Genomic DNA, 27,647 nt, shown 5'->3' on the forward strand with positions numbered 1-27,647 from the left:
AATGTTTTTAGCCAGCTATGTATCATTTCATTGGCTGTGAGGAATGTCAGACCTGTGTGGTGAAATGAAATCCATTTAAACTGACTAGTAATTCTATAATTTTTCTTTTACAGGTCATGTAATGTTTGCAGAAATAAAAATGGAGAATGGAAAGTCAAAAGGCTGTGGAACGGTCAGATTTGACTCCCCAGAATCAGCTGAAAAAGCGTGCAGAATAATGAATGGCATAAAAATCAGTGGCAGAGAAATCGATGTTCGCTTGGATCGTAATGCATAATTTTAGACCACGGTTGGAACATTCTTACATCTGTTTTGCTGAATCTCCTAGAAAAAGTCATTTTTTTTAGTAATACTGTATGCTTACAAAAGCTGTAAAAATGAACTTTTAAAACTCCCACCAGCTTTTAACAGTATAGTGTTGAATATACTGTGATTTTTGTTAATCTCAAGTTTGGGTTTTTAAAGACAGCAAGTCGGTCATTCAGTTTAAATGAATGGTTATACTGTTTTTAATGAAATAAGCCATTTTCTTGTTGTTACTTTCAGTACTACATAGTGGGATTTGTTCAGGTTTCCTCAACTTTTATCAACTTGTTGTAAGGTAAAACATAGATGATTTTTTTCAAAACTTCCGTTTTATATTTGTGATTGTCCTTGAAAAGAAAGGGCTCAGACAAATTAGGATGCGATTTTTGGTTGGTTTTAAATTACTTTTCTTTGGTGATAAAGAATTATTGTAAGTAAGTTTTAGATTCTAAAGTTCAGGACATTTTTTATTTGACTTCAATGAGGAAATGGAGTTTTTCTTCTCTTCCTTCTCCCATCATCCATGTTTTCCACATAACACTATTAATATCAACCTCCACAGCCCCTTATTTTATTATTTCCAATGATTCCAAGTTCATGTAGAACTGATAATGTGGCAATCCCCAAGTATAATAACAGGCAGACTACTCCCAGCTTTCTGTCTAGTTTCCAGCCATTGAAGTGAACTGCTAAAAACAGGAAAATAATAGAAATGTTGAGAGAGATGGTTATGTAAGTCAGTCCTCTGCTGTTCACTTCCACAGGAGCTGATGTGTTTATAAATGCAGTTTTAATAAACCATGGAACACCTAGGCACAGCATATCAAACACATTGGATCCCACGATGTTAGACATAGCCATATCTCCTTTGCCTTCATAAAAAAAAAAAAAAAGCATGTTGTTAAAATGTGCACACCAATACTGTATTTTTATTAATAAGCTTCATAAAAAAACACTGGAATTTTTTTGTTTGTTGGTTTTGGAAAATTGTTATATTAGAACAGAAGTCTTACTGAATTTGTATTTTTTAATTTGGGGGGGTTAGTATTTAAAGTCTTAACATTTATTTAATAATAATTATCTTTATTTATTAAACCATTTTTCAATAAGGTCTGTAGATTACTTGTTGCTTTTCATTCTAATTTAATATGGTTAATTACGACTGAATGCACATTTCAGATGAGTATTATTTGGGGGTTTAGATTTAGTGAAATGAATCTGCTATTAAATAGTAAATCCTTTCTTTTGAGTCACTCTTTTTTTTTTTTTTTTCTCTTCAGAGTATGCTGAGGAGATAAATATTTATCAAGGTACTTTTGCTCTTAGTCTATCTCAGCCAGGCTTGAAGCATGGGCGCTGCAGCCCAAGGGACCTAGCTCTTACCTTTTCTTGCAACCAGCACGCTGGCAATCGTGTCTGGCAGGCTTGTTCCTGCCGCTAATAGAGTAAGGCCCATTACTGTGTCTGGGATTTCTAATGTTTCCCCTGTAATAAACATAGATACTACAAGTTACAAATCTTATAGATTGAGTAACCATTCTCTGCAGTTATTTCAGATACTTACTTTCTGAACAAAACGAAAATAGGCACATTTAGGTTTCACAACCAATATGTACTTAGATTTTAGCTAACAAAGTATTTGAATAAGATTGGTAAATTGGGTAATACAGATAGCACAGATTTTTAATGACATATCTAAAGATATTTAATAGACAAAATTCTACTAAGGAATAATTCCCCTACCTGGTATGCCTACAGAAGGTTTGGATGTTCACTATTATCTCATCAAGGCTGTTGCATAATACATGCTAATAATAAGATTGATTATTTTCTCTTTTTCAAAGCATTTTCTTAAAGTGGTCAGAATTAAGCAAATTGTTTATAGCTGTTTTTAACCTGTAAATGCGTTAACTTGGTACACATTTTTAAGTCCTACTTTGGTGATAGACCTTAAACAAAGGAAAACAAAACTAAGGTTCTCCTTGAGTCTTCCTAACATTATGGTCCCGATTTATTAATCCTTCTGTTGCATTTGGTGTCAGTTCAGCATTTTTCCGAAATGTATTCAGAAACAGAATCAGAGGGAAGTTAAATGAAAATACATGTAATTGCTCTTTTAATGTTGCAGTTGAATACTTTAGAATCTTTTTCTTAAAATGTCAAAAGTACTTTAAGTAGCTGTTTATTGCATGCTTTCTATATTGATATTGGAATTGTATTTGGTTGTTAATTTTTGTTACTGGTTTTCCAGAGTTCATATGTACATAAATAACACTAATATTTATCATCTTGGGGGCTGTTCTATGATCTATTACTTGATTTTGCTCTTTTCCTGATTACTATTGTCAAATATATTCTGGCTGAGAAAATTTGGAGATTTAATATGCAAGCTATTTGGACTTTTTCATCCTTCTCATTAAAAAAAAGAAAAAAATACTCTGCTTTTTGCTAGCATGCTATTCTAAGTCATTTATTAATTTTGGAGAAGTCATTGATCAGCAAGTTTCTTTTGTGAAGGGCCATGTAGGAATTATTTCAGGCAGTGCAGGCTCTGTGGTTTCTGTTGCAAATGTTCACTTCTGCCGTCACAGTGCAAGAGCATCCACAGATAATATAGAGACGATTGGGTGTGGCTACGTTCAGTAAAACTTGATGAGCCAAAACAGAGGAGTCCTGGCAGTTTGGGCACACAGACCGTAGTTTGCTTGCTCTGGTATATCCATTTGGGTTAACTTTTTTGGGAGAAACTCTTGATTTTTTTCTATCTTTATATTCAGCTTTTCTTTTGGAGTTCTGTGGAACTAGAGCTGATTATGGCCAGGCAGTAATATTTAAATTATAATCATGAAGGTAGTAGAAACTTAAATTGAAATTTTACTTTATATACTTTTTACTCATTTCATAGTTGGTTTGTATTGCCATATTAAAAAGCAAAATGAAATATAATCCAGTTAAACAGCGAGCACACACTGTTCTCTCAAAATACTGTCCCTTTGCTATATTTTTCATTGTGGGATGGAATTCAATAGATAGAGTATATTGTGGGCCCCATACAATGTGATTTAAGTATTAGCATAATAGGAGGGCATCCTCTGTACTTGATTTCATTTATAAGAAGATCCTTTGACCTGTAACTCTAGGCTGTATAATATTTGAGACTATAGTTTTGATACGTAACATACAACTTACCCCTGAGTGATCTTGCTGGTAGAGTAATTTTTAATCTTTTTGTAAACAGCAGGTATCTTTAGTCTTTGCATAAAGAGACATTCCTCCTTAGTTAGACTGCATTTAGTGAATATATGCAGTTCTTCTCTGAAACTGATTATTTTTAAGTTGTGCTCTTGCACTATTGATACATACCAGTTATTGTGACCATCCAAACCAGGATATATGTAAATGCAGATATCCATAGTGCCGACATGAAAAAGGTTATAATAAAATAATTTTTCCAGAACTTTCTTCTACAATCTGGTGTGGTTAGAAAAAGTAAGGTAATGATAGGAAGGGATAGTACCCAAAAAATTCTTTTTAAGTCTGCTTCAGGCATGTTGAAAACACTTGGTGGATCTGTTGAAGAAAAAAATAAATGATTTTGAGTTTTCTCAAATGGCCAATTAAGTTGGAAATGTCCATTTAGAAAGCTATATTGAAATAAATTAGCTGTATCAGTTTCTAAGAGGCTATTTAAAACATTTGAATACCTCATTACTGATATTGCTGGCAAAAAGAAACTAATTGAAACTTTAGGGCAGACAGTATAAATGTGATACTCAGCGTTTCTTGATTTGGGACCTTAAATCCATCAAAATATCTTGGATCATTCAAATGTATTTAGATATAATGTTTATGAAGTGTCAGTTGGACTTCTCTTGGTTTTCTACAATGGGAATAGTTTTTAGTAACTTTTTTTTTTTTTTGCTTATGGGATTAACTTGCCTTCTACTGATTATAACTATCTACTTGTCTCTGTTCTCCAATATTGATGATGTCTCTAGCCTGCCCTGTGTATCAGGTAATACATACTTAAGGTGTATAAGTAATTATAGCATAATATTTATTGAGTTGAATATTCCATTCTAATTCTCATTGTGATTTTTGCAGGGCTTCAGTTTTTCTTTCTTAACATGTATTTGTGAAATTTGGAATTCACTATAATTCTTATGAAGAGCCTTTAAGAAATTATAAGAACAAGTATGGAATCTACAGTGTATAACTTAAAAAACTTGAGTATGTTCCTTTATTTAATTTGTTAAGTTAGTGGAAGACAATAATATATTGGATAGAAATAAGAGTCCACTTGAAAATTATTTAAAATTTGCATGGCATTTACAAAATAATGTACAATTTTGTAATGTACCATAATAATGTAGCCATGTATTGCATCAAATTACATTACAACTAGTGCCAGTAAAATAACTCCCGAAAAAAATTTGCAGAGCTTCAGCCAACGAACCATTAAATAATATTAGATATAATTTTAGTGTAATAAAAAAATTTGGAGTGGTTCCTTTGAATTTTTTGTTATAAAATTTAACTTAGCAATATGCCACTTGCACCTGAAAGGCTAGAAACTAATTTTTATAAGAAGGGAAATGTCATGTTGTAATTTTTGTAGGTAGTAAATTAGAATAGCTTCCTAAGATACTTAGGTAAACTTAGATTCAGTTTCATACAAGCACTTTGTAAAAAACTAATGCATAAATTTCTCTTTCTGGCCCTACGTGAATTTAACTTCTACTAAATGTATTTATCCCAGTGTTCTGCTCCTTCTTCACATGGCATGTTTCAAACAACTGTTTTTCCCCACACTAGTGCATTTTCCTAAATTCCAAGTTTTTATAAGTGGTGTTCGCACTTTCTCAGTCATGAACAAGGCCTCAGAACTTCCTCTGCTCCCTTTTCTGGCCCCGTACAGTTCTTCAGTTGTCTCATCTTGGATGCTTCCTTTGCATTGTCTCTTTCATTCCTACTCCTTTGCTCTGTCCAGGCATCTACCAAACACATCAGCTTTTTTAGTGGCTTCTTTCACGACTCCATTTCTTATATCCTCTCATTGCCTTGCTCACAAACCTGCAGAGACTTACATACTAGCATCCAAGACTCTCCTATTCTTTCCTATCTACCTTTTCTCTGCTTCCTTAATGTGTACATTTTGGGCTCCAGGTATGCTAGTTCTTGCCCAGGCCTTTTGCTCATACTAATTCCTTGGCATCAATTTCTCGAATATACCTTACTTTTACTTCTACGTTATTTACATAACAGACTTCCGTAGCCCTTATAAATCAGGTCATCAATCAGGTCATCCGTTAAAGTCTGATCTATTCTACCAGGCTCCGTTTAAATGCTCCCTTCTCTGTGATGATCTTTCCTAGCTTTTATACAAATTGTATACAGTCTGTCCCACTTAGGAACTACAGGTGTACTTGATTTTCTCCTCTTTATAGTACTTAAACCTTCATCTTTTAGCTGTTTTCTTTTTTCCCTACAGTATTGGAAGCTTCTTAAGGATAGTGACCACCTCTCTTCATCATGTCTGAATATCCACAGTGTCTTTTACACAAAAAGCATATAGTAATTGCTGAATCAAGATGAGACTCCCGTTTTTCTAGTGAATAGGCTTAGTAGCGGGGATGATGTGCTTCTTACCTTCAGAAACCTGACTAAGATCATGCAAACTTAACAGAAGCTGAGAGTAGCCAGAATCATCATGAAATATCCCACTGTCAGTCCTTGATTGCCGACGGATGAGCGGTTGACCGTCGTCTTCCCATCCCATCAGTGATTCTTGCTCACTTCTGTCCGTAGTTTCAGCAAGACAAGTGCAGCAAGGGCTGAATTTCTTCATAATATATTGATTAATTTTAATGTCAAAACATAGCACCAAAACATACAATCCATATATCAAAAGCAGTAAAGTTCCTTCATACCTATAAATTAGAGAAATTTGTGTGTTTTAAAATGAAAAAGGTTTTGTAGAGCTAGTAGTTTGGGGGCAGTATCTGCTTCATAATTTTCCAACACAGCAACAAGCAAATAACATTTCTAGGTGTATATTGGTTTTATAGCTGTGTCCAAACTTGGTTACAGCATTATTAGAAGTTTATGCATAAAAACTTTGCATTCCTTTCTCTTCAAATAAAACCAAGGATTATTAACTCACTGTCTTCATTTATAGATAACTTTCTAAATTACAGGCATAAACATGCTTTGAAAATAAAAATTGTAGATTTTCAAAGTAAAAGTTAAACTAGTGGGTAGTGATGGACATTCTCTACCTCAGTTCATTGGTAGCATACGTTCCCCAAAATATGCAGTAATTATAAAAGAATATAGTTCATTTTAACTGTGTCTATTGAAATCTGGTATAAGAATTTTGTGTAAGCTATTCAGAATATATAAGGCTTTGGGGCTTTTCAGTTTACAGAGTTGTGTTGTTGGGTTTTTTTTGATAGAACTAAATTTGGCTTATATTCACAAAATAAGGGTATTTTAAAAATAAAAACATACCATGGACACTAAGAACTGTTGTCCTATACTCTGATCTCCTAAAGAGTTGTGATTAGGTAATACCATTACATTTGAACCTTTCATTTACATTTTGTTTTATAGCCAGTGAAGCTCTCCTGCACTGAAAGCACAGAGTTCTTGTTTTCCCTAATGGAGGGAAGGAGCATAGATTTGGATACTCTTACAGTCATTGTCCCTTTAGAGACCACTAGTGAGTCCGAGAACCATCCCTACTATAGCCACGTCTTTCTTTGGGAGACAGACTAGATTTCAGGATGATTCATTTAGAAATTTTGTTCCCTGCTAGATTTTAAGTTTCTTGTCTGCAGATCTTCTGCAGGATTGCTAAGTTGTAATACTCCAGAAAGGTGCCGTTTACATTGTTTTCTATTTTGCTGGTATCCTGTAGCATTATGCAGTGCACAGCCTATGTGGCTATGCATTTTACGTTCCTCTCCATCTCTCGTGACTCCTAGCATAGTGACAAACACCTAATAGATACCTGGCTCTTGTTAGTGGAAAAGTTAGCTGTCCACTGAGTCACCCTCTTTTTCATTTTCTTGCAACAGCAAGACACAGGGAGGTAACAAGGAAAGCAAACAATTGCTAATACCTAAATACCATTGATTCTTCGAGGAAGAAGGCTATAGTCATTGCTAAGTGAACATCAGAGAAAAAAGTTGGAAGAATTTAAAGATTTTAAAATTTACTTCCTCCATCATTTCTCTCCGGTCTTGTGACTCTGGCCACTTCTAACCTAGGTAAAGTAAACAACCCAATAGAAGAAAAGACCAACTGCTGGGGCTTTAATGGACAACAGCAGAACCGGAACAGGCCGAGGGGTGAGGGAAGCGTGGTAATGTCCAGTGATTAGTGAGACGAGACTGGCGTGACTAAAGAAGTTTCAAAGAAGGGAAAATCCAACCAGCAACTGTGAGGAGGAAGTTAGGTCAGAGGCACGTGGGAAAATGGTGCCAAAGTGGCAGGTAACTGAGAAGTGACAGAAATAACATTTCTGAAAAAAAGACATCGCTAAACCATCAGAATTTCATAAAACCCTCTCTGATTTTGCTTTACATAAGAGTAATGATCGTTTCAAGCTTACCAGTAAACTTGGTTGTCGAATATTATGCCAAGGACTGCGGCTACACTAATTGCATATGCTGCACAGTCTCTGAATAAGGGCCAACATGATAGCGTTGAGGCCTGTAAAATGATAATTTGCTGTTTCCATTACACGGTAGCTTCGAGTACATGCTTAGCACAATACTAAAACCGTATGTTTGTTGCTAAATACCGTAATCTTTTGCATTTTGCTTACAGAAGAAGGAATTTTAAGAAAAACTGTGTTTCAGAACCTTCTCTGGTTGTCATAAATTTGACCAGGAGCGATTTGCAGGTTAACTTTAAATGGAATCCATGTTTTTCTACTGATTAATAAATTGGGTTGAACACATGAATGCCCTGTTTGCTTTAGACTATAAACTTTTTGTCATGTGTCAAGACAGTAAATTTGTGGAGTAAAGGTGTTTCACATACCACGTTAGATAGTAGGCCACAAGCTGCACAGATGCCAAAGAGGTTATACAGTGCGGATCCGAGAATGGTGCTAATGCCAATGTCTCCCTTTGTGATAAATACACCTACGAGCAAGGTAATTGCTACATTAGTGCTGCTAGACTTGGAGAAGATAAAATCACATCGAGGAAGCAAAAAAATATAAGGAGCGATATTTACCCAGGAAAGCAGTAACCAGCTCGGGAGCTGAACTGCCGGCTGCCATAAAAGTTGCACCTGCAACATCCTGAGACAGTCCAAGGGCTGAAGGCAAACGAAATTACGTTAAAGTGACGATGGGATGTCTCTGTAACTAAATATTCAAGTCTATAGCTTCACAGAAAAGCACTAACCGTGACTTAGACTGGAGAAATAAAACAGGTTCAAAAATTAGAGGAATCCAGTGTCTCGCTCCCTCTATGCATTCATTAATGCTTCCGTAGAAGGGGAGAGGCGGCCAGGGACCATCGGAGCTACACTGCAACTCGGGGTTCTGGATGGCAAGGTGCGGGATTTGGGGATTTTGTGGGACCCAGAAAAGCCTTCCTTTCTGGCTGTGGGGCTTGTATGGCAACCGCCGGACTTCTCTCAAACGACACTGTCAGCAGTGCTTCCGTACGTTGACAAAGGAAATTGAGGTATTTCAGGCGTTGTAATCCAATTTTAAAGAGGACAAAAAGTGGATATTGGTAGTTTTTAAGATCCGTAAGTGAGGCTGAATTAAGGAGCTTATTTACAAATTGGCTATGTCAACCATGTCAATACAAATGAGAGGAAATTAGGTCACTAAACACCAAATAAGATTTACTTTTGTATAATTAGAATCTATTGATTTAAAACCTACAACCACTGAAACTTTGGAGTAGGAAACACAAGAAAATACAAGGATTCAAGTAGTCTGTGTATATCCCCCAGACTTACAAGCACTTCCACTCTCTTCAGTGATTGATGGGATGAAGTCTTTAAAAAAATTTTTTTTTAAATGTTTTATTTATTTCTGAGAGAGCGAGAGAGAGAGAGAGAGAGAGAGAGCAGGGGAGGGTCAGAGGGAGACACAGAATCTGAACCAGGCTCCAGGCTCTGAGCTAGCTGTCAGCACAGAACCCGACATGGGGCTTGAACCCATGAACTGTGAGATCATGACCTGAGCCAATGTCGGACGCTTAACCAACTGAGCCAATCAGGTGTGCCCCAATGGGATGAAGAGCCTTAAGACATTTTTGGCTCTTTCAATTTTAGAACTAAGGGATCTACTATGGGAAGGAGAAGAGAAAGCCATGTTGAAAAGACCACCTTGTTTTTGGAAGGCTGAGACAAGGTTGCATCAGAAATCCCCAACCAGCCTTTACTGGTAGATTAATAAGTAGCCTATGGAAGTAGCATGCCTTTTTATTCTTGGTGGGGCAGAATATATCTTACAAAAATGGCTACAATATTTGTGTTCATGAGATTTTCCAGAACCTTTCCATTCCCTGCCTCTCAGCCCCCCAAAAGTGGAGCCTATGCTTATGTCTCCCCGTGTGACCGCTTTGACTAACAGAATATGGCAGAGCCATAGTATTTCTGAGGCTAAGACATAAAAGGTGAGAAACGTCCTCATGGTTCTCTCTCTAAGGGCCTTTGCCTTAGAATCCTGAGCCACCAGACAAGCCCAACCACCGTGAAACTCCTATACGGGAGAGAGACCTCGTGAAGAGCCCATACAGAAATAGAGGTGCCTGAGGAACCCCTTCAGCCCCTCAAATTTTGAATTTCCCCATCCCAGGCACCAGGCATGAGGGAGCTTTCAGATAATTCTAGTCTTCTGACTATAACTGCATGAGACACCTCAAGCTGGAACTACCAGCTGAGCCCAGTAAACGCATCTGTGAGAGGTAATACCATGATTGTTGTTTGAAGCCACTGGTTTTGGGGTGATCTGTTAAGCAGCCATTGATAACTTAGAACACCTGGCTATTCACTTATTTGTTGCACTTACTGAGCACCTACTATGCCAGATGCTTTTTTAAGTGCTAGGAATGTAGCAGAAAAAATAAAAGATAAATGTTTCTGCTCTTTTGGAACGTTAATTCTGGGGAAAAGAAACAGACAAGATAAGCAAAAATATGTGTTATGTTAGAAAGAGCAAGGAGCGAAAGCAGGAAGTGGGGAGCATATAAAATGTCATGAAGAAAGGATTGTAATTTTAGATTGGGTAGCCAGAAAGGCCTTTGCAGAGAAGGTAAATTAACTAGAGGTTTTAAAGTGAGAGAGATAGACACATATATAGAGGCTGACTTCACTTTACTGTGCTCCACAGATACGTGTTTTCTACAAAATGAAGGTTTGTGGCAACCCTGTGTCAAACAAGTGTATCAGTGTCTTTTTTTTTCCAGCAGCATTTGCTAATGTTATGTGTCTATGTCACCATCTGATAATTTTCTCAATATTTCATACTTTTCCCTTAGTATATTTGTTATGCTGATCTGTGACCAATGAACTTGGATGTTACTATTGAAACTTTTTGGGGTTGCCATGAACTGCACTCCTCTAAGACAGAAAACTGATAAATACTGTATGTGTTCTGACTGCTCCTCAGCCTGGCTGTTCTCCTCTTTGTCTCCCTCTTCTCAGGCCTCCCTATTCCCTGAGACGTAACAATATTGAAATCAGGGCAATAAATAACCAACCCCACAGTGGCCTCTATATGTTCAGCTGAAAAGAGTCACAAATCTTTCACTTTAAATCAAAAGCTGGAAATAATTCAGCTTAGTGAGGAAGACATGTTTCAAGCAGAGACCGGCCCAAAGCTAGGCCTCTTGTGTCAAATAGCTAGCCAAGTTATGAATGCAAAGGAAAAGCTCTTGAAGGAAATTACAAGTGCTATTCCAGTGAACACAGAAAATAAGAAAGCAGAAACACCCTTATTGCTGATGTGGAGGAAATTTTAGTGGTCTGAATAGAAGATCCAACCAGCTACAGCATTCCCTCCAGCAAAGCCTCATCCAGAACAAGGTCTTGATTCTCTTCAAGTCCATGAAGGCTGAGAGGGGTGAGTGAGGAAGCTGCAGAAGAAAAGTTTGAAGCTAGGAGAGATTGGTTCATGTGGTTTAAGGAAAGAAGCCCTCTCCATGACATAAAAGTGCAAGGTGATGCTTCAGGTTCTGTGTCTCCTCCTCTCTCTGTCCCTCCCCCCTCTTCTCATGCTCTGTCTCTCTCTCTGTCTCAAAAATAAATAAAAAACATTAAAAAAGAAAGTGCAAGGTGAAGCAGTAAGTGCTGATATAGAAGCTGCAGCAAGTTATCCAGATGATCTAGCTGAGATCATTAATGAAAATGGCGAAACCATAGATTTTTGAGTTAGACAAAGCAGTGTTGTATAGGGAAATAGATGCCATCTTGGACTTTCATAACTAGAGAGGACAAGTCAATGTCTTGCTTCAAGGTTTCTAAGGGCAGGCTTTTGTTAGGAACTCATGCAGCTGGTGACTTCAACTTGAAGTCAATGCTCATTGGCCAGTCTGAAAACCCAAGGCCTTAAGAATTATGCTAACTCTATTCTGCCTGTGCTCTATTAATGGAACAACAAAGCCCAGATGACAGTATATTTATTTACAACATGGTTTAATAAATATCCTAAGACCACTGTTAAGACTTGCTGCTCAGAACAAAAGATTCCTTTCAAAATATTTGACAATGCCCTGGTCACCCAAGAACTCTGTTAGAAATGCACAATTAGATTAATGCTGTTTTTATGCTCACACAACATCCATTCTGCAGCCCATGGATCAAGAAGTAATTTCAACTTTCAAGTCTTATTATTTAAGAAATACATTTCACAACTCTAACTGCCATGGATAATTATTCGTCTGGTGGATCTCAGCAAAGTCAATTGAAAACCTTCTGGAAAGGATTCACCATTCTAGGTCCCGCTAATAACATTCACAATTTATGGGAAGACATCAAAATGTCAATAGAACAGGAGTTTGAAAGAACTTGATTCCAACCCTCATGAACAATTTTGAGGGTTTCAGAGCTTTAGTGGAAGAAGTAACTGTAGACATGGTGGAAACAGCAAGAGACCTGGAATTTGACGTGGAGCCTGGAGATGTGACCGGATGGCTGCAATATCATGATAAAATTTGAATGGATGAGGAGTGGCTTCTTACAGATGAGCAAAGAAAGTGGTTTCCTGCGATGGTGAAGATGCTGTGAATACTGTTGAAATGACAGCAAGGGGAATTAGAATATTGCACAAACTTAGCTGATAAAGCAATGGCAGGGTTTGAGAGGAAGACTCCAATTCTGAAAGAAGTTCTAGTGTTGGTAAAATGCTATCAAATAACATTGCATCGTACAAAGAAATTGGTCATGAAGAGAAGAGTCAATTAATGTGGCAAAGTTCATTTTTGTCTTATTTTAAGAAATTGCCCCATCACCCCAATCTTCAACAGCTACCACACCGATCAGTCAGCAGCCATCAACCTTGAGGCAAGACCCTCTACCAGCAAAAAAGATTATGATGTGCTGAAAGCCCAGATTATAGTTAGCATTAGGTAAAAGGTTAGATAAGGTAAAAGGTAATAGGTGGCTAGATCATGTAAGACTTGTGAATCCTAGCAAGGATTTTTGCTTTTATTTTGAAAGATATGGGAAGTGGTTGGAAAGTCATCCACCTCCTTCCTGCCGGTGATACCAGCCCGACTCATGAGGTTATTTTGTCTCAGAGGCCCAACCAGCTGTAGTCTGAGCTATTTTGCCATCTGTTAAGCCTCTGTTGTGAAAAGTCCTCTTGGATAGTTGGGTAGATGTTCCTCACTATTTGCCTCTGGTCATGTTGCTTGATGAACAAGTTGCAGTGAAGAATGAAGGCAGAGAAGTAATATTTTGTGAAACATATTTCATAACATTTCCTTTGCTGGTCAGAGCCTGTCTGCCTGTCTGTCTATCTATCTATCTATCTATTATCTATCTATCTATCTATCTATCTATCTATCTATCTATCTATCTATCATCTATCTATCTGACTCTGTGATGTGTAGTAAGACCAACTGGCCATAAAATTTTAAAATGGAACACAATAGGGCATATTGCTTTGAGATTAACTTTGTTCATTTTAGGAATGAAGGAATGAAATAAATGATATCTTACATTCATGGTATTACAGTTCACTTTCATATACATAATTTAATAATCTCAATTATCCTCTGATATGAGTGGTGGTGTTTCCATTTTACAGATGAAGACACAGGCCCAGGAGGTTAAGTAACTCAGTTACATGGATAGTAAGAGTCTCACATGTGAGAAGGTAGGGCACAAACCCGAAGTCTATTGTCTCTAAATCCAATGCTATTTCTATTTCACCACAGAAACCTAATGTAAAATTGGCACTCAGGCAGGCCAATTATAACATGTTGGGTGACTCAGTTATTTTCCTCCCTGCCTCATGGCACAGGCATATGACTGCCCCCATTCTATTCTTTCCTATGGGAAATAAAACAGGAGTCAGAGATACTTTGGAAGTTTTCTAGCATATTCCAGAGAATGTGTAAATTTAGTGATATTGGATATTGGCATGAATTCTCTAATTAAATCAGGGCCTGTGATTTAATTCTCTAATTAAATATGTGGATGAAGTTGAAAAAGAAAAAATGCTTAATTTTGACCTAAATGTCCTAACTTGGTGCAGGTGAAGAACAAATGACCAATGCTAGCTGAAGACTGCTTCATTAGAAAAATTCAGTCTAGGGAGGGAAAAGGTGATCTATTGAGCTGTTTGTCACAAGGTAGGGAAATAAGTGGCCCTTTTGAATAGTTTCACTATCAAAAGGCAGTAACAATAAAGTGTGTTGCTATTCATTGGGCTCTAATTGAGTTATGAAAGCAAATATTCTGTAAAGATGGATGTATAAAACTTCAAAGATACTTTAACAAGTCATATCTTAAGGTTCTAAGCATATTTTGTAAAATGGTTTATACCTTTGAACTTTAGAATAGACTGACTTTGTCTTTGCTGACCTTTGGGTAGCATTTCTCTCTGTGATAGTTTATTATTAAAGATAAATTGTTCTGGTTTTTTTCCCCCCAGAGCTATTACTTTTTTCCTCTTTATTACTCTGAAGGAATAATCACATTTCCTTCAGGATATAGGAGAACTGTTCAAGGTGAGTTTTCTTTATAGGTTTAGATATCATTACATTGTTTATATAAAGTGCAACTTTATGATAATGAACTGTGGTCTATGGGGACCACAACTTAAACCAAAACTCATCAGACTTTTTTCTTACGCATGTTATCTTCTCTGATGCTATGTTGAAAAGCTTATAACAGCTTTTGAAAACTCTCTTCTGGAAAGATAATATAGTGGGAAGAGTTTTAAACTAAAATGGAAACATATATTCTGGCCCTGCCAGTACCTTAATATGAGACTTTAGACACATTATTCAGACAAACCTTACATTTTGCCATATGTAAACTGGAGTGTTGGCACCAACATAATCTTGGCAGTGTCTTCTAATTTTGTCAATTTTTATCAAAATGTAGGATATTGATTCTATGCTTTTAGACTCTATGCCACTTTTTATTGTTAAATAAATTTCTTTTATTGTAAAAAAAACCCTATGTTATTGAAAATTTAGGAGATAGAGTGGAAATATAGAAGCAGAAGAGTCACTTATATGTTTACCATTGTGTTTTAACCACTGCTATCATTTTAATGTATTTCCAGCCCTTTTCACAATGCACATTTTAATAGTTATAAGCATAAGCTATATGTAAGTTGGCATCCTCTAATACAATTTTAGAAACTCACCAGTGACAGCAAATTTTCATGCTTTGTGAATGGATTAGAATGACCAGTCAAAGGTCATTCAGCCCCAACTCCAGTGACTGGAATGGTAGTCATCCTGAGTAGTTTAATTACAGTCCAAAATGAAGTGTGACAGCAAAACAATGTGCTTTTTATGATTTGCAAAAATGGTTCTAACATTCATTTCAAGTATATTTTTAGATTTTTTTTTCAGTACAGCTTTAGCATCATAGGGATAAATGCCTAGCTTCTCAAGGTACAGCATATATATATGTTCTGTGATGTGTTTAGCAATAAATAAAAACATTTTGATTTCTTTATAGTTACCACATCATATTTTGTCTGAGCTATGAGGGAATAAATTCTAAAACCCTGTATAATGCTTTTTAAGACCTAATTCCACTTAAGAGGACTCCCTCCAACTTCCAATCTAATGTCTATAATATTATAGTGATTTTGCACCTGCCCAAAGCCTATCATATAATGCATGTATAAAAAATTTTATCTCCAAACCTCACAATTACCTCAGTTTTGGCTCCATAACTACCTTTGTGCCCAAGGTCACAGAGGTAGTTATTGCAGAGATGAGATAGACACCTAGATCTTCTTTACCCTCAAAGGCTCCTCTTTCAGTTATCCATGTAGGTAAAGCAAAGAGATTAATGCATGGCTTTATTATTATTATTATTATTATTGCTATTACTCTTATTATTGTTTTCTGTATCTGCAATAACAGCATCTTGGTAATACCCAGACAACTTGGCACTTAGTCAGATCCATATACCTGGAGTAGATTTAGAGGCAATCCAAGGGGACCACAACTTAGATCAGAGAGAAAAGACGAGCAAAGAGGGTGAATATGCTCTTAAGAGGAGGAGGAGTGCCTTTGTGGCAGGGAGGAAGCACAATTCTTTGATTCTTTGTTCTTTGGGAAGGCTTGACCTCTGTAAATTTCATGAGGATTAAGAACCAAATAATCCCCTGAAACTGTCGGCTATCCAAAATGCCATACCCATGGAATTATTCAACTCCCTTTCACTTTTATCAATTTAGAACCAATTCCACCTGGAATTAAAACTCGCATTTCTCTCTTATTGTCTATTTCTGACACATAACGTTGCAGTTGAATATGGGCAAGCATGGATTTAAAGCAGAGTGAATAAAAATAAACTTTTGATAAAAAATTAAATATTTTATCTAAGTATCTTTCCCTAACACCTTATTAAGATAATTTTCACTTAAGAAATGTTGTACCTCAGGGCGCCTGGGTGGCTCAGTCAGTTGAGCATCTGACTTCGGCTCAGGTTGTAATATCGTGGTTCGTGGGTTTGAGCCCCATGTAAGGGTCTGTGCTGACAGCTCAGAGCCTGGAGCCTGCTTCATATTCCATGTCTCCCTCTCTCTCTCTGCCCCTCACCCACGCACACTCTGTCTCTCTCAAAAAAATAAAGGAATATTTTGAAAATTTAAAAAAAATAAGACATGCTATATCTCAAAGGTATAGCATGTTGGAGGGATTTAGAATTCCTTACTGAATATATATTAGTGTAACACTTAAAAAGACGTGTCTTAGCCAGCTCATTGTGGACTTTGGGCTATGTCAAGTAACCAGTCCTCAGTTTTCTATGAAGTTAGCTTGAAAAAAGGCAAAGAAAGCTACTTTAAACAGTGGCTAAACAACTCTAAAAGACCCCTATTACATATCAAAAGGATACATAAAAAGGATTTATTTTGGCTTTATGCTGAACTTTTGTATTTCTAAAACCAAACTGCTTATAGAGATGAGATCTAGTAGTCTTATTTGGGCTATAATTTAATATGGTTTATGTTATATTTTTAATTTATATACATACATAACATTAATTTATATTTAAATTAAATATACTTTAAAGATACCACTTTTTAAACAAGAAAAGATCACTAAAGATAGAATAAAATTGTATGGATTTTAATGTAAAAGAAATAAAAGAGACTCTAGATAGAGTATTCCAGAGATAGTTGAGGTATCACTTAAAGTTGCTACATGGAGAATTAGATTAGATAAGAGGATGGGTTTCATAAATGTACTTCCTAGCCTGTGAAGTAGTACTGCTTTTATTTGCCTTAAACTTGATTTTCAAGGTATAGCAGATGCGCCCTAGATTTGGTATTTGCCCCAAACATATCCATATTGACTTTGATCGCTCACCTTCTCCACTTTCATTTTTTTCTGAGTAAAAGATCATAATCTCTATAGTCTGTCCTTATGTAATAAAGAATATTTAGTGAATGTTTACAATGTGCTAGGTAGTGGCGTGTGCAGTTTACTTATATTTCCTCATGTACTTGGCACACAGCTCTGAGCTAAGAGTTCTCATTACCCTCCTTGTGCTTCTGAAATAGCTGGGATGGAGTAAGTTAAGCACTGTGCCCAAGGTCAGAGCGAGTAAGTGGTGGGGCTGGGATTTGAGCTTGGGCTGTGCTGGGCTTCAGGGTGGGCTCTTTGACTATCTCAGTATAGCAGAATGGCATTCTCCCCACCCAGCACCTGCTGTGATTCTCAGTCTTGTGATAGACCATCCAGCAAGTATATCATAGAGCTTTTGGAAGAAAGTAGAAGAAACCCCAAGCAAATAGTACCAAATGTGACTAATTTTACAAACCAAGCATGGGAATTTTAGACAGTTTCATAAGTCAGGCTTACGGGAATGACCAGAGACCACAAAGACACCCCCCCACCCCGCACCCGCCACTTTCTTCCTTGTCCTCATTTGGAATCCTGTATGTTTCTGTTTCTGTCTCTGTCTCTGTCTCACACACACCTCAGTGTATCCACCTAACTAGTGGTCTAGGGTAGCACAACTGGTGGGGATAAGGGGCTCCCTTAACTTTATTCTTTACCCCATTATCTCTAGCTCCCTTGATCTCAGATAATATTCCACCTCTAATGACATCCATCAATTCCTTCCCCTGAATCCTTATTGTAATTCCCAGTTCAGAAACTAGGTCTTATCTCTGAAGGTAAAATGCTCTGGACACGAGTGTGATTTTTATTCCCTCTATGATGTGGATTAATTTCACTTCGTTCCTCTATGTTCAATGCATCATCATTAGGCTCTTTTCCTATAGAACATAAGTGGATATAAAAAAGGGATTAGAGGAAGAGGGCATAGCAACAGCATTTTCCCATATTGGTGCCACCGATTAAAGATGACACCAAAATGCCTCAGGTTGTCTAACAGAAGTATGTGTTGAAGTTGTGGTGGGGAGGAAAGCTTGTGTGGCTTCTATGATCATAAGTAGAGCAAGGAGAAAAGAAAGAGCCTTGCTGGAAGAAGTGGTGGTGACTCTAGAAGAAATTGCCAGGTCAACATAGATAGCTACAGACAGAAAAAGGGCCCAGGGTGGGTATCAGCAAGAGGGTCTGCCCTCCACCAGCTCTGTGTGGAGACTCCAGTCCTGAGCTTCTTCTATCTTCACCTTGCTGAATAGCCTTCTATTGACCAAACAAAACACTACTGGTGGCTTGAGGAGTGGGTAATGAGTTGATGGGGCTGAGGTGGGCCATCGTCCTGCCAATTCTCCCATCGTGTTCTAGGTTGGGACTTATAACATGCACCCTACAGAAGGTCATTGCAGCCCATGTGATAATTTGGTTCCATGGTACCATGCTAAGATCTCATGGACATCCTAAACAACCAACGGCTTAGACCTCAGAGTCTAATTATTACATTTGGCAAGTCTTTATAACATCAATTTACAACCTCCAATAGGTTGCCGAAAGTCTAAACTGATTTTTTTTTAAGTAATTCAGTGGATTCTCTTAATCTTGTAGGAGACTTCCTCCACAGTGACAATGAGTATTTGATGTTGTTGTCGGTTTTTTTGCCCTTGGGATGAAAACATCCTTTAAGACTGTTCACAGGTGCCTGGATGGCGCAGTCAGTTAAGCAACTGACTCTTGATTTTGGCTCAGGCCCTGCGTTGGACTCCGTGCGGATGGTGCAGCGCCTGCTTGGGATTCTCTTTCTCCTTCTCTCTCTGCCCCTCTCCCACTTGCACATGCGCACTCTCACTCTCAAAATGAATAAATTAACTTAAAAAAAAAAAAGGCTGTTCAAATAGAACAGTCCTTCTGAAACAACCATATTATGGATACTAGCCTCAAAGAAGGATGTGTCAAATTGTATCAGAGCACTTGAGAACATTGGTTGAGATGTTGTTGGATGTTGGTTGAGAATATATGGTTGAGAACATTGTTGGATGTTAGCACTGGATAGAGCAGGCTCTGCAGTGTCCTACTGCCTAGACTTAAGTAGTTATGTATCATCTGAGCTTCTCATCAGTAAAACCAATCTCATAGACCTGACTTTGTGGGGTTTCTGTGAACACCAAATGAAACCATCTCTATTTAATTTAGAGCCACGCTTGGTCTTCTATAATTGTTTTTTGACAAATAGCTAATAACTAAATATATAAATAAACAAAAACACTCCAGCGCATTGTGGAATGCTTCAGTAAACTGCTTTCAGGATTACATTAATCCTTATTAGTTGACAAAATGGGTGGAATTATTATGACCCAATGCTCCTCAAAAGAACTATGGGGAAACATAAAGCGTTTGCAGACTTTTGTGAAGCTAGTTTCTGTGGATGTAAACAAATTCCAGGGAAATTGTTTTTTTATTGCTGATGTCCTAATTTGGATGAGACTGTGCTAGACCTTGAAAAGAGAAATGACAGAATTAATTTATAGGCACTTAAAAAATGAATCGAGCCAGCACTATTTCTATCTCATTTTGTTGCCAGCATTTTCAGCACTCAAGACCAGGGTCAGTTCTTAGCAGCTGAAGAAGATTTAGCAGCAGCATGGGCATCCATCAATCACACATGTGATATTGTGATTTATAAGAAATACGTATTTGGTCATTCAGATGACCAAAATATATTTCTCATATATATTTGGTCTTCAGCCATAGTTACTGACTCATGCTCTCCAAACGCTTGGAATTTCCTAGGAATTGAGAGTGATGAAGGCATCTTTTGTTATGTTAACAAAGTGACTTTGGGACCCTACCTAAGAAACTACCCTGTAATTAGAAGGTTAGAACTTTCAGTTCCACCCCTGACCTCTAGGAAGAGGAGAGGGACTGGAGGTTGACCAATTGACTCAATCATGCCTGTATAATAAAGCCTCTGTAAAGACCAAAAGAATTTTTTGGGGGTTCAGAACTTACCTAGTTTGGTGTCAGTAAACGGGGATTTGCTGGAATGGCCCTGGCTCACAGAAGCATTTGGTTTGGGAAGAGAAAGGATAAAAGGAACTTGTTATTTGGGTGGCCACATGGTCAGATTAGAAAGGCAATAGAAATGTGGGTGCTAAAGGTGTGCCCATTTAAGGCATAACCTTGTGGAAATCACTATGAAAGTTTGAAAGGTGCATGAGAGTGGCAGCCCATAAGAACTCCCATGTTTGGAAGGCAATTGAAATACGTAAGTAGATATCCCTGTGTGCTCCTTTGAGATGACTACCTGGGTTCATGGAATGGGTGGACATGAGGGTCTGGAGCAATACAAAGATGGGCTGAATCTAGACACATTCTTCTTGTATCTCCAGCAGCACGGAATGCCAATAGGAACTGTTCTAGCTGCCAACAAGAGAGACAGAGACTCCAGATGGCTATGTGGCAGATTCCCTGGCAGGAAGGTCCTGACCATAGCTGGGAAGGAAGATTGATGCTAGTAGCCTTCAGTGCTTACAAGTGGGTCCTGACAGTGGTATTCACTGCCTCTGAAATGGGTTTTGCTTCCCTGGTATTAGATGCAAGTGCTCAAAATACTATACAAGAACAGGAGCTATAGATATTGCACTGATTTGGATTGCTGACCATCATTTCTTCAGACCAAGGAACACATTTTACAGTCCTTAATATCTAACAATGGGCAGAGAGAGAAGTTTGCTAGAGAATTGGAGTGGGCAATTGAAATATTGGTTACTGAAAACGGGGGGAGATAAAGGCACTAAGAGTTGGCCTACAGCCTTCACCAGTGTGTGCTCACCTCACCCTGAACATGAGGTATCCAAGAGGAGTGTCTCCCACTAAAGGGCTTTTTGTTTTCTGGTGGATCTGGGTTAAAGCAAGAGGGGGAAGGTGTTGGTATTCTCTCTTCCTCACATCATTTCAAATTTTTGTTGTTTTGTCCCCTTGCTAGATGCAGTCGTCAAAGGAGTGGGGCTGCAGCTAGCTACAAGGACTGGAAACAGGGAGGATTGCTAAGCAATGGTTGTCTTCAACCTTTATGTCACAATTCCTGGGGGCCTGGTGGGATGAGATGGACCTTCGTCCCATCTGCCAAATTGAGATTAACAGTGAATTCAGACATATTGTTTGTGGTAAAAATAGCTCACTAGTTGTGCACCTGGGTGACCTCACACTGCACGATCAGGCATGAACTGAAGGCAGGGCTATTGCTAGTATTACTGCCTACAGTTTAGCTCAGCAAGGGGACTGAGTAGTTACTAATGAATTGAATGAGAGTAACGTGCCAGTGTCTTTGGACTTGTATGATTGTTTTGCTATAAGGAGGATACATGTTTGAAGACCAGGAGATGGGTTGCGATTTATTAAAAAAAAAAAAAAAAAGTAGATATTTGGTTTTCATCCATGATTCCTGGCTCACAGCTCCCAAAAGCCCTGGAAATTCCTATCTGTAGAGTTTGATAAAGGGGTCTTTTGTCACATTAATGAGGTATATTTTGGGCACCAACTGTAAGGGGCTGCTGGTTTCCAAGGGAACAAACCATGTGATTAGAGGGAGGGAACTTTCAGTTCCACCCACAGGTCTCCTTAGAAAGGAAGAGGGCTGGAGGCAGAACCAAGTGCCAATGGTCAGTGATGTAATCAATAATGCCAATGTGATGAAGCCTCCATTAAAAACCAAAAAGCTGGGATTTGAGGAGCCGGTAGAGTGGCATGTCTGTAGAGGGCATTCCTCATACCTTGCTCCATGTTTCTCTTCCCTTTTTCTGGCTGTTCCTGAGTTATATCCTTTTGTAATCTAGTAAGTAAAATGTTTCTCTGAGTTCTGTGAGCCACTCTAGCAAATTAATTGAACCCAAGAAGGAGGTCATGGTAACCTCTGATTTATAGTCAGTTAGTCAGAAGTATAGATAACAACCTTAGCCTTATGACTGGTATCTGAAACCCAAAAAGGGGATCTTTGGAATTCCCAATCCATAACCAGTTAGTTAGAAACACAGCTAATAATCTAGGCTTGCAAATGCCATCTGAGGTCTGTGGGGGCTGGGGATGGGAAGGGCAGTCTGGAATCTGATACTGTCTATGGGTAGATAATGTCAGAATTGCTTGCTGTTGGGGGAAACTGTACCCCCCTCCTGACCTCCCACACATTGGAATTGTGGACCCAATTCTGGGCTGAATACCAATTTACACATTCATAATAGCTACTGTATTACATTTCAGAGCAAAGAGCCATTCACTTGTCTGTTGATGATGTTTCCAAGTAATTCCACAAGTGGCCTGGTGGAAGTCATTATTATAAATATTCGATGAAGTCACTTAATGAAGATTATTTTGAAGTAGCAGTCTAAATTTTAATGCAATTGCTTCTGCAGGGCTAGAAAAGTTATTTATTTACCACTGCCAAGGCAATTTTTTGTAAACAAAATTCTTGATGAATTTACTTTTTTAGTCAAGTCATTGTTTGGCAACGTAAAAGAAAAAAAAATTGACTTTTCTGTTTTCCAGGAAGAGAAATTTTCAAGGTGGGACATAGTACCTTGAATTTAAAATTTCTTAGCATGATATAATTAACATGATCTATGTAGGTCGTCTAATTACAGGTTCACTACTGGCACAAGGATAAACAAATTATTAAGAGTTTGGAACAGCTAAGAGTTTGGAAGCAGAGGCATATACATATATATAAGAATTTAATGCATGAACATTGATAAACTTTCTGAAAAATGGCATTGCATCTGATAGCAAAACAAATTCTTAGTGGAAGAAAAAAGGAAATGTAAAAAAAGAAAAGAAAGGAAAAGAAAAGAAACTACAAGTAAAAGAAATTATGACAATTTTTCTGACCTGGGGATAAAAATTTCTAAGTGTAAAACCAAAAGGAGAATCATAAAGGAAAATGTTTATAAATTTACTTAAAAATATATACACTTCAATGTGATAAACAAATTGCAAAAACAACAAACTATGAAAAAGTGTGAAGTAGAAATGATATTAGAAAAAGGGTTAGTATCCTAATATTAAAAAATGTCTTGGAAATCAGTAAGAAAAAGACAAATACCCTCCTGTCAGAACATGGGCAAAAAAGCAAAAAAGCAAAACCATAAATTGAAATAAACATGAAATGTTCAACCTCACAAATAATAAGATCAATACAAATTTTATAAAGTGACATTCCATTTTAAAGCAATTAACAAAGACACTTTAAAAGATATTATTCATGATTTTCTGGACTGGAAGCTATCTCACATTCTGGAGGTGTGTAAGTCGGCATACCTTTTACGAAGTGCTTTTGGCAATGTATAAAATAAAGCTTAAAATATGCATAGGTCTGCATCTTTATCAAAAAATGATCAGAGAGGGGCGCCTGGGTGGCTCAGTTGGTTGAGCATCCGGCTTCGGCCCAGGTCATGATCTCACAGTTCGTGGGTTCGAGCCCCACATCGGGCTCTGTGCTGACAGATAGCTCAGAGCCTGGAGCCTGCTTCAGGTTCTGTGTCTCCCTCTCTCTCTAACCCTCCGTTGCTCACACTATCTCTCTCTCGGAAATAAATAAAACATTAAAAAAAATTTTTTTTTAAAACTAAAAATACAAAAAATGATCAGAGAGGTTTCCAAAGATTTTGTACACGTGTGGGCACAACATTGCTTAGAATGAAAAAAATGTCCAATGAGATTAAAAAATTTTTAAATTATGATAAATATCTACTGGGTACCTACTATGTATAAAACCCAGTGTTAGGTACTTCATTCATTTGGAAAATCATACTACCATTAAAAATCATGTTTCTAAGAGTATTTAATAATATGGGGAAATGTGCAGAATAAAATATTAAATGAGGAAAATGTGTGTACCTTTGAGCGTACCTCAAACTATATATATAGCTAGATCTAAAAGATAGAAAGGAAATACACCAAATGGTAACGGGGGAGGGGGTGTCTCTGGGTGATGAAAATGTAGGTGATTTTTACTTTTTTTCTATTTTTCTTGCATTTCTTCAAAGTAAAAATATAATGTGAAAGTAATTTACTCTCTTATAGAAAAATATTGATGGCAATGTAAGATGGAATGTCAAGATAAAAATGTATATATTTACACCTACTTAAGTTAAATAAAAATAATAACAAACATGCTTACCTTTTCTATAAAATTTTTTTAAACTAATATGTGTCAAGAACCTCTGTTCTTGCCAGGTCCTGTTTTAGGTCTTAAGAGTAGTGCTATGGTGCAGCAAACAAGAGAGAAAAGAACTAGCATTTCTAGTGGGGTTGGGGAGCTGGGGCCATGAGAAAAAAGAGAGTTAATATTCTAGCTCTCTCTCTCTGGGAAGAAATGTTAGTAACAAGTGTGTGTGTGTGTGTGTGTGTGTGTGTGTGTGTGTGTGTGTGTGTGTGTATGTGTGTGTGCATATGTGTGCATGGGTTTTGGGGGGGAGAAGATGCAGTTTCTGGGCAATTCTGTGAGTATGCAGTAGGAAACCTAACCCTGAACTTTGACCTTCTCTGAAATGAGTACGTTTAACCAATGCAACTAACCAGGCAGGAGACAGACTGGAAACTTCTGCTGGCCCTTTGCTTATATGGTCTGAATCATCACTGATCTCCTGATTTTAGGGACTGGTATACTGATGAAACATACACACACTGGTTGCTAGCTCAGAACTGTGGACCATGTACCTGGCTGAAGGGATGGAACAAAGGGGCTTAGCCTGGAAGATCTTATTTTCAGAAACCTGAGCTTAATTTTTAATAACTAAATTTACAATTATCAGATGACTGAGGTCACTTTACATAGGACACAGGATTTATTTATTTATTGTTTCATAAGCATCAGTTACTTTCCTTACTGGAAGAAGGCTGAGAAAGGAAGAGGGGAGGAAGATAGTCCTTAATGTCATTTGTTTACCGTCAACCTTTTAAAAAATTACAAGTTTAGATAAAACTGAAAAAAAGTTTTTGAAAGTATAAAATGGCAAGTATTAGGAGTCCCTTGTATTAGGAGTGCACACCAAGTGCACATATGTGGAAACCTGGAATGTTTTACAACATACCACCAGTCAGGTAGTACAGTAGACAAAGAGTTTCTGGAGATAGTAAAATAAAAAGTGCTGAGTACTCATTTAAAGATGTTCTGCTGCATGTGAACCACCAAGAAAAACCACAGGCAGGCCAGTTCCGGAAGGTAGGGGCCCCACAACACAGAAGGGGGTGCTCTGAAACCAGCTGAGATGGACAGAACGGTTGCTGAGCTGTTTAAAAGACAGCCATGTAGGACGTCTGGGTGGCTCAGTTCATTAAGCATTTGACTTCAGCTCAAGTCATGATCTCATGGTTCGTGGGTTCCAGCCCCGCATTGGGCTCTGTGCTGACAGCTCAGAGCCTGGAATCTGCTTCCAATTCTGTGTCTCCCTCCATCTCCCTGCCCCTCCCCTACACCCACTCTGTCTGTCTCTCTCTCTCAAAAATAAATAAACATTAAAAAAATTTTTTAAAGACAGCCACATATGTGTGGCACAACTAATTTGGAAAATGATGGGGGAGATTTCCAGCCACTTACATTCACTGATGATTTCCAGGGAGGGTAGGAAGTACTCATCACAGACAATAGACACGGCCATGAACATGTACAGGATAATTAGGAAGTAGATTATGATGCCTCCATCTGTGCGCTCCTGTTTCGTGAAAAACCCTTCAGGAAACTCCAGGGACGAAGGCATCACACATTGGGTGCTATTTCCTGGTAAGAAAAAGAAGGAGGAAGTTTGAAATATCCAAGCCCACAGGGAGAGATTCCTCAAGCAAACTCTTTAAGTGTGGGGTAATGGTAGAATTTCAAGAACGCTTGTGAAAATGTATAAAACACTTTTGAATATGATGCAGTTGTAGAAATTAAAAAATATAACCTTTGGGACCCAAAAGAAGTGCTTTAATGAAATAAGCTGCTGATAGTAAGAGAACTACAAGAAGAAAAATCATGAAATCACTCTTTCTTCTGGTTTATTTCTGAAAGGGAATTCTGAACCCCTCCTCTTCCTCAAAGGGTCACCATGTCTGTGATGAGAAAGATTTCTAATAACTGTACAATTTCATTTTCCCAGCTCAGAGCCCAAAGTTGTTCACAGGCCTGCGAAGAATCCTCCACTATTGCGGAGCATTTCTAAGACAAAAGATTTTTCTTTTCAGGATGAAGTCTCTAACAATAAAAAAAAAACAAACCCAAAACTGGACACCCGCCTGTTTCGTTCTGTCTGTGAATTATTTCTGAGCTATCTGTGAGAACTTATTCGAGGCATCAAAAGTGCTTGATATTCTTTCAAATGCTAAAAATCAGAGGAGGAAGCATAAGCCGAAGTGAGTCAAGTGAGAATTTTCCTCTTTGTCCCTTCATCCGTACGTGACAGCAGCAGCAGGGGCAGCTGACCCCAGTGTCCACTTACCTGTGGCCCTCGGGAGGCGCTGCGACAGGGGGGCACCCGGGGAAGGCAGGTGTGCGGTGGCCCAGAAGATGCCAAGGAGCAGAGCCCTTCTGGCCCACCGACGGCCCCCTTCGGTCTGCATTTCTGCCGTGCTCTCGCTTCAGCCTGCCGGGTTGGGAAGGGGGAAAGGGAGACTAAGCTGGATCATGTGAGGAGTCTCCTTCCTGTTCGCTGCCCTGCTCAGGACGCATCTCAGCAAGGCCTGTGCAAGAGGGAGGGTGAAAGGAACCAGACAAGCTTCTGTGATCAGAAGCCCCAAGCTTCAGAGAGGCTGGAAGGGGGTGCGGGGAGGGAGGAGAACAGACAATTCTTGCGTACAGCTGCAGTCCCTGAGGGCAGGTCCAAGCGGTGTGCTCTCTAAGGCACGGTTTTATTTATTGGCCTTCATAGTGGCCGTGTTTGTGACTTTCTCTAGATTTGGAATGCCTGGGGTTTGCAACTGCTTCTATCTCCCTCTCTCCAGCTCTCACTTCTAGAAGTCGCTGGGGCTGGTGTGTGTGAGTTCCTTGGCTAGATTGGCAGCTTTTTACATTTCTTTTTGGCCTGTCCTCCTCTTCCCCAATAAATTTCCCAATTTCTGCCAGAGGCAGAAAGGGAACTTCGGAGGCTATTGCAATAATCTGGTGGAGAAATGATGGTGGCTTGAGCCAGAGCAGGGCCTGGAGAGAAGTGGACAGCTTCCACAACTATTGTGGAGACATGATGGATGCTATGGGATCATTGATTAGCTCTGCCAGGGATTCTAAAATGCACAGTTGACAAGGCAGGGATT

General features: G+C 38.3%; 2 protein-coding genes across 2 annotated transcripts in view; one reads left to right on the top strand and one right to left on the bottom strand.

Moving 5' to 3' along the window:
• MYEF2 (myelin expression factor 2) overlaps nucleotides 1-934 on the top strand; it is a 51,459-nt gene extending 50,525 nt beyond the window's left edge. The window contains exon 19 of the mRNA XM_077764366.1: nucleotides 114-934. Within this exon, the coding sequence (XP_077620492.1) occupies nucleotides 114-277 (164 nt within the window). The 3' untranslated portion in view covers nucleotides 278-934. The remainder of the gene's footprint in view (nucleotides 1-113) is intronic.
• Nucleotides 856-26,957, bottom strand: SLC24A5 (solute carrier family 24 member 5). The gene is made up of 9 exons (XM_077764458.1): nucleotides 26,837-26,957; nucleotides 25,957-26,136; nucleotides 8,554-8,637; nucleotides 8,356-8,459; nucleotides 7,922-8,022; nucleotides 5,956-6,236; nucleotides 3,670-3,876; nucleotides 1,690-1,791; nucleotides 856-1,178 (listed from the first exon to the last, which is right to left on the bottom strand). Exons 1-9 carry the CDS (start codon nucleotides 26,955-26,957, stop codon nucleotides 856-858), a joined length of 1,503 nt encoding a protein of 500 aa, XP_077620584.1.
• Nucleotides 26,958-27,647: the final 690 nt, after the last annotated feature.

This window comes from Crocuta crocuta, unplaced genomic scaffold (assembly GCF_008692635.1).
Source record: "Crocuta crocuta isolate KB4526 unplaced genomic scaffold, BGI_CrCroc_1.0 scaffold102, whole genome shotgun sequence".
NCBI classification, from domain to species: Eukaryota; Metazoa; Chordata; class Mammalia; order Carnivora; family Hyaenidae; genus Crocuta; species Crocuta crocuta.

Excerpts from the sequence above, each read along its gene's own strand:
- SLC24A5 (XM_077764458.1), bottom strand. The coding sequence starts at position 26,957 with ATGCAGACCGAAGGGGGCCGTCGGTGGGCCAGAAGGGCTCTGCTCCTT. Across the intron at positions 8,460-8,553 it reads GCTGGTTACTGCTTTCCTGG|GTGTATTTATCACAAAGGGA; the intron begins GTAAATATCGCT and ends CCTTGCTCGTAG. Across the intron at positions 3,877-5,955 it reads TCTTAGTCAGGTTTCTGAAG|ATCCACCAAGTGTTTTCAAC; the intron begins GTAAGAAGCACA and ends TTTCTTCAACAG.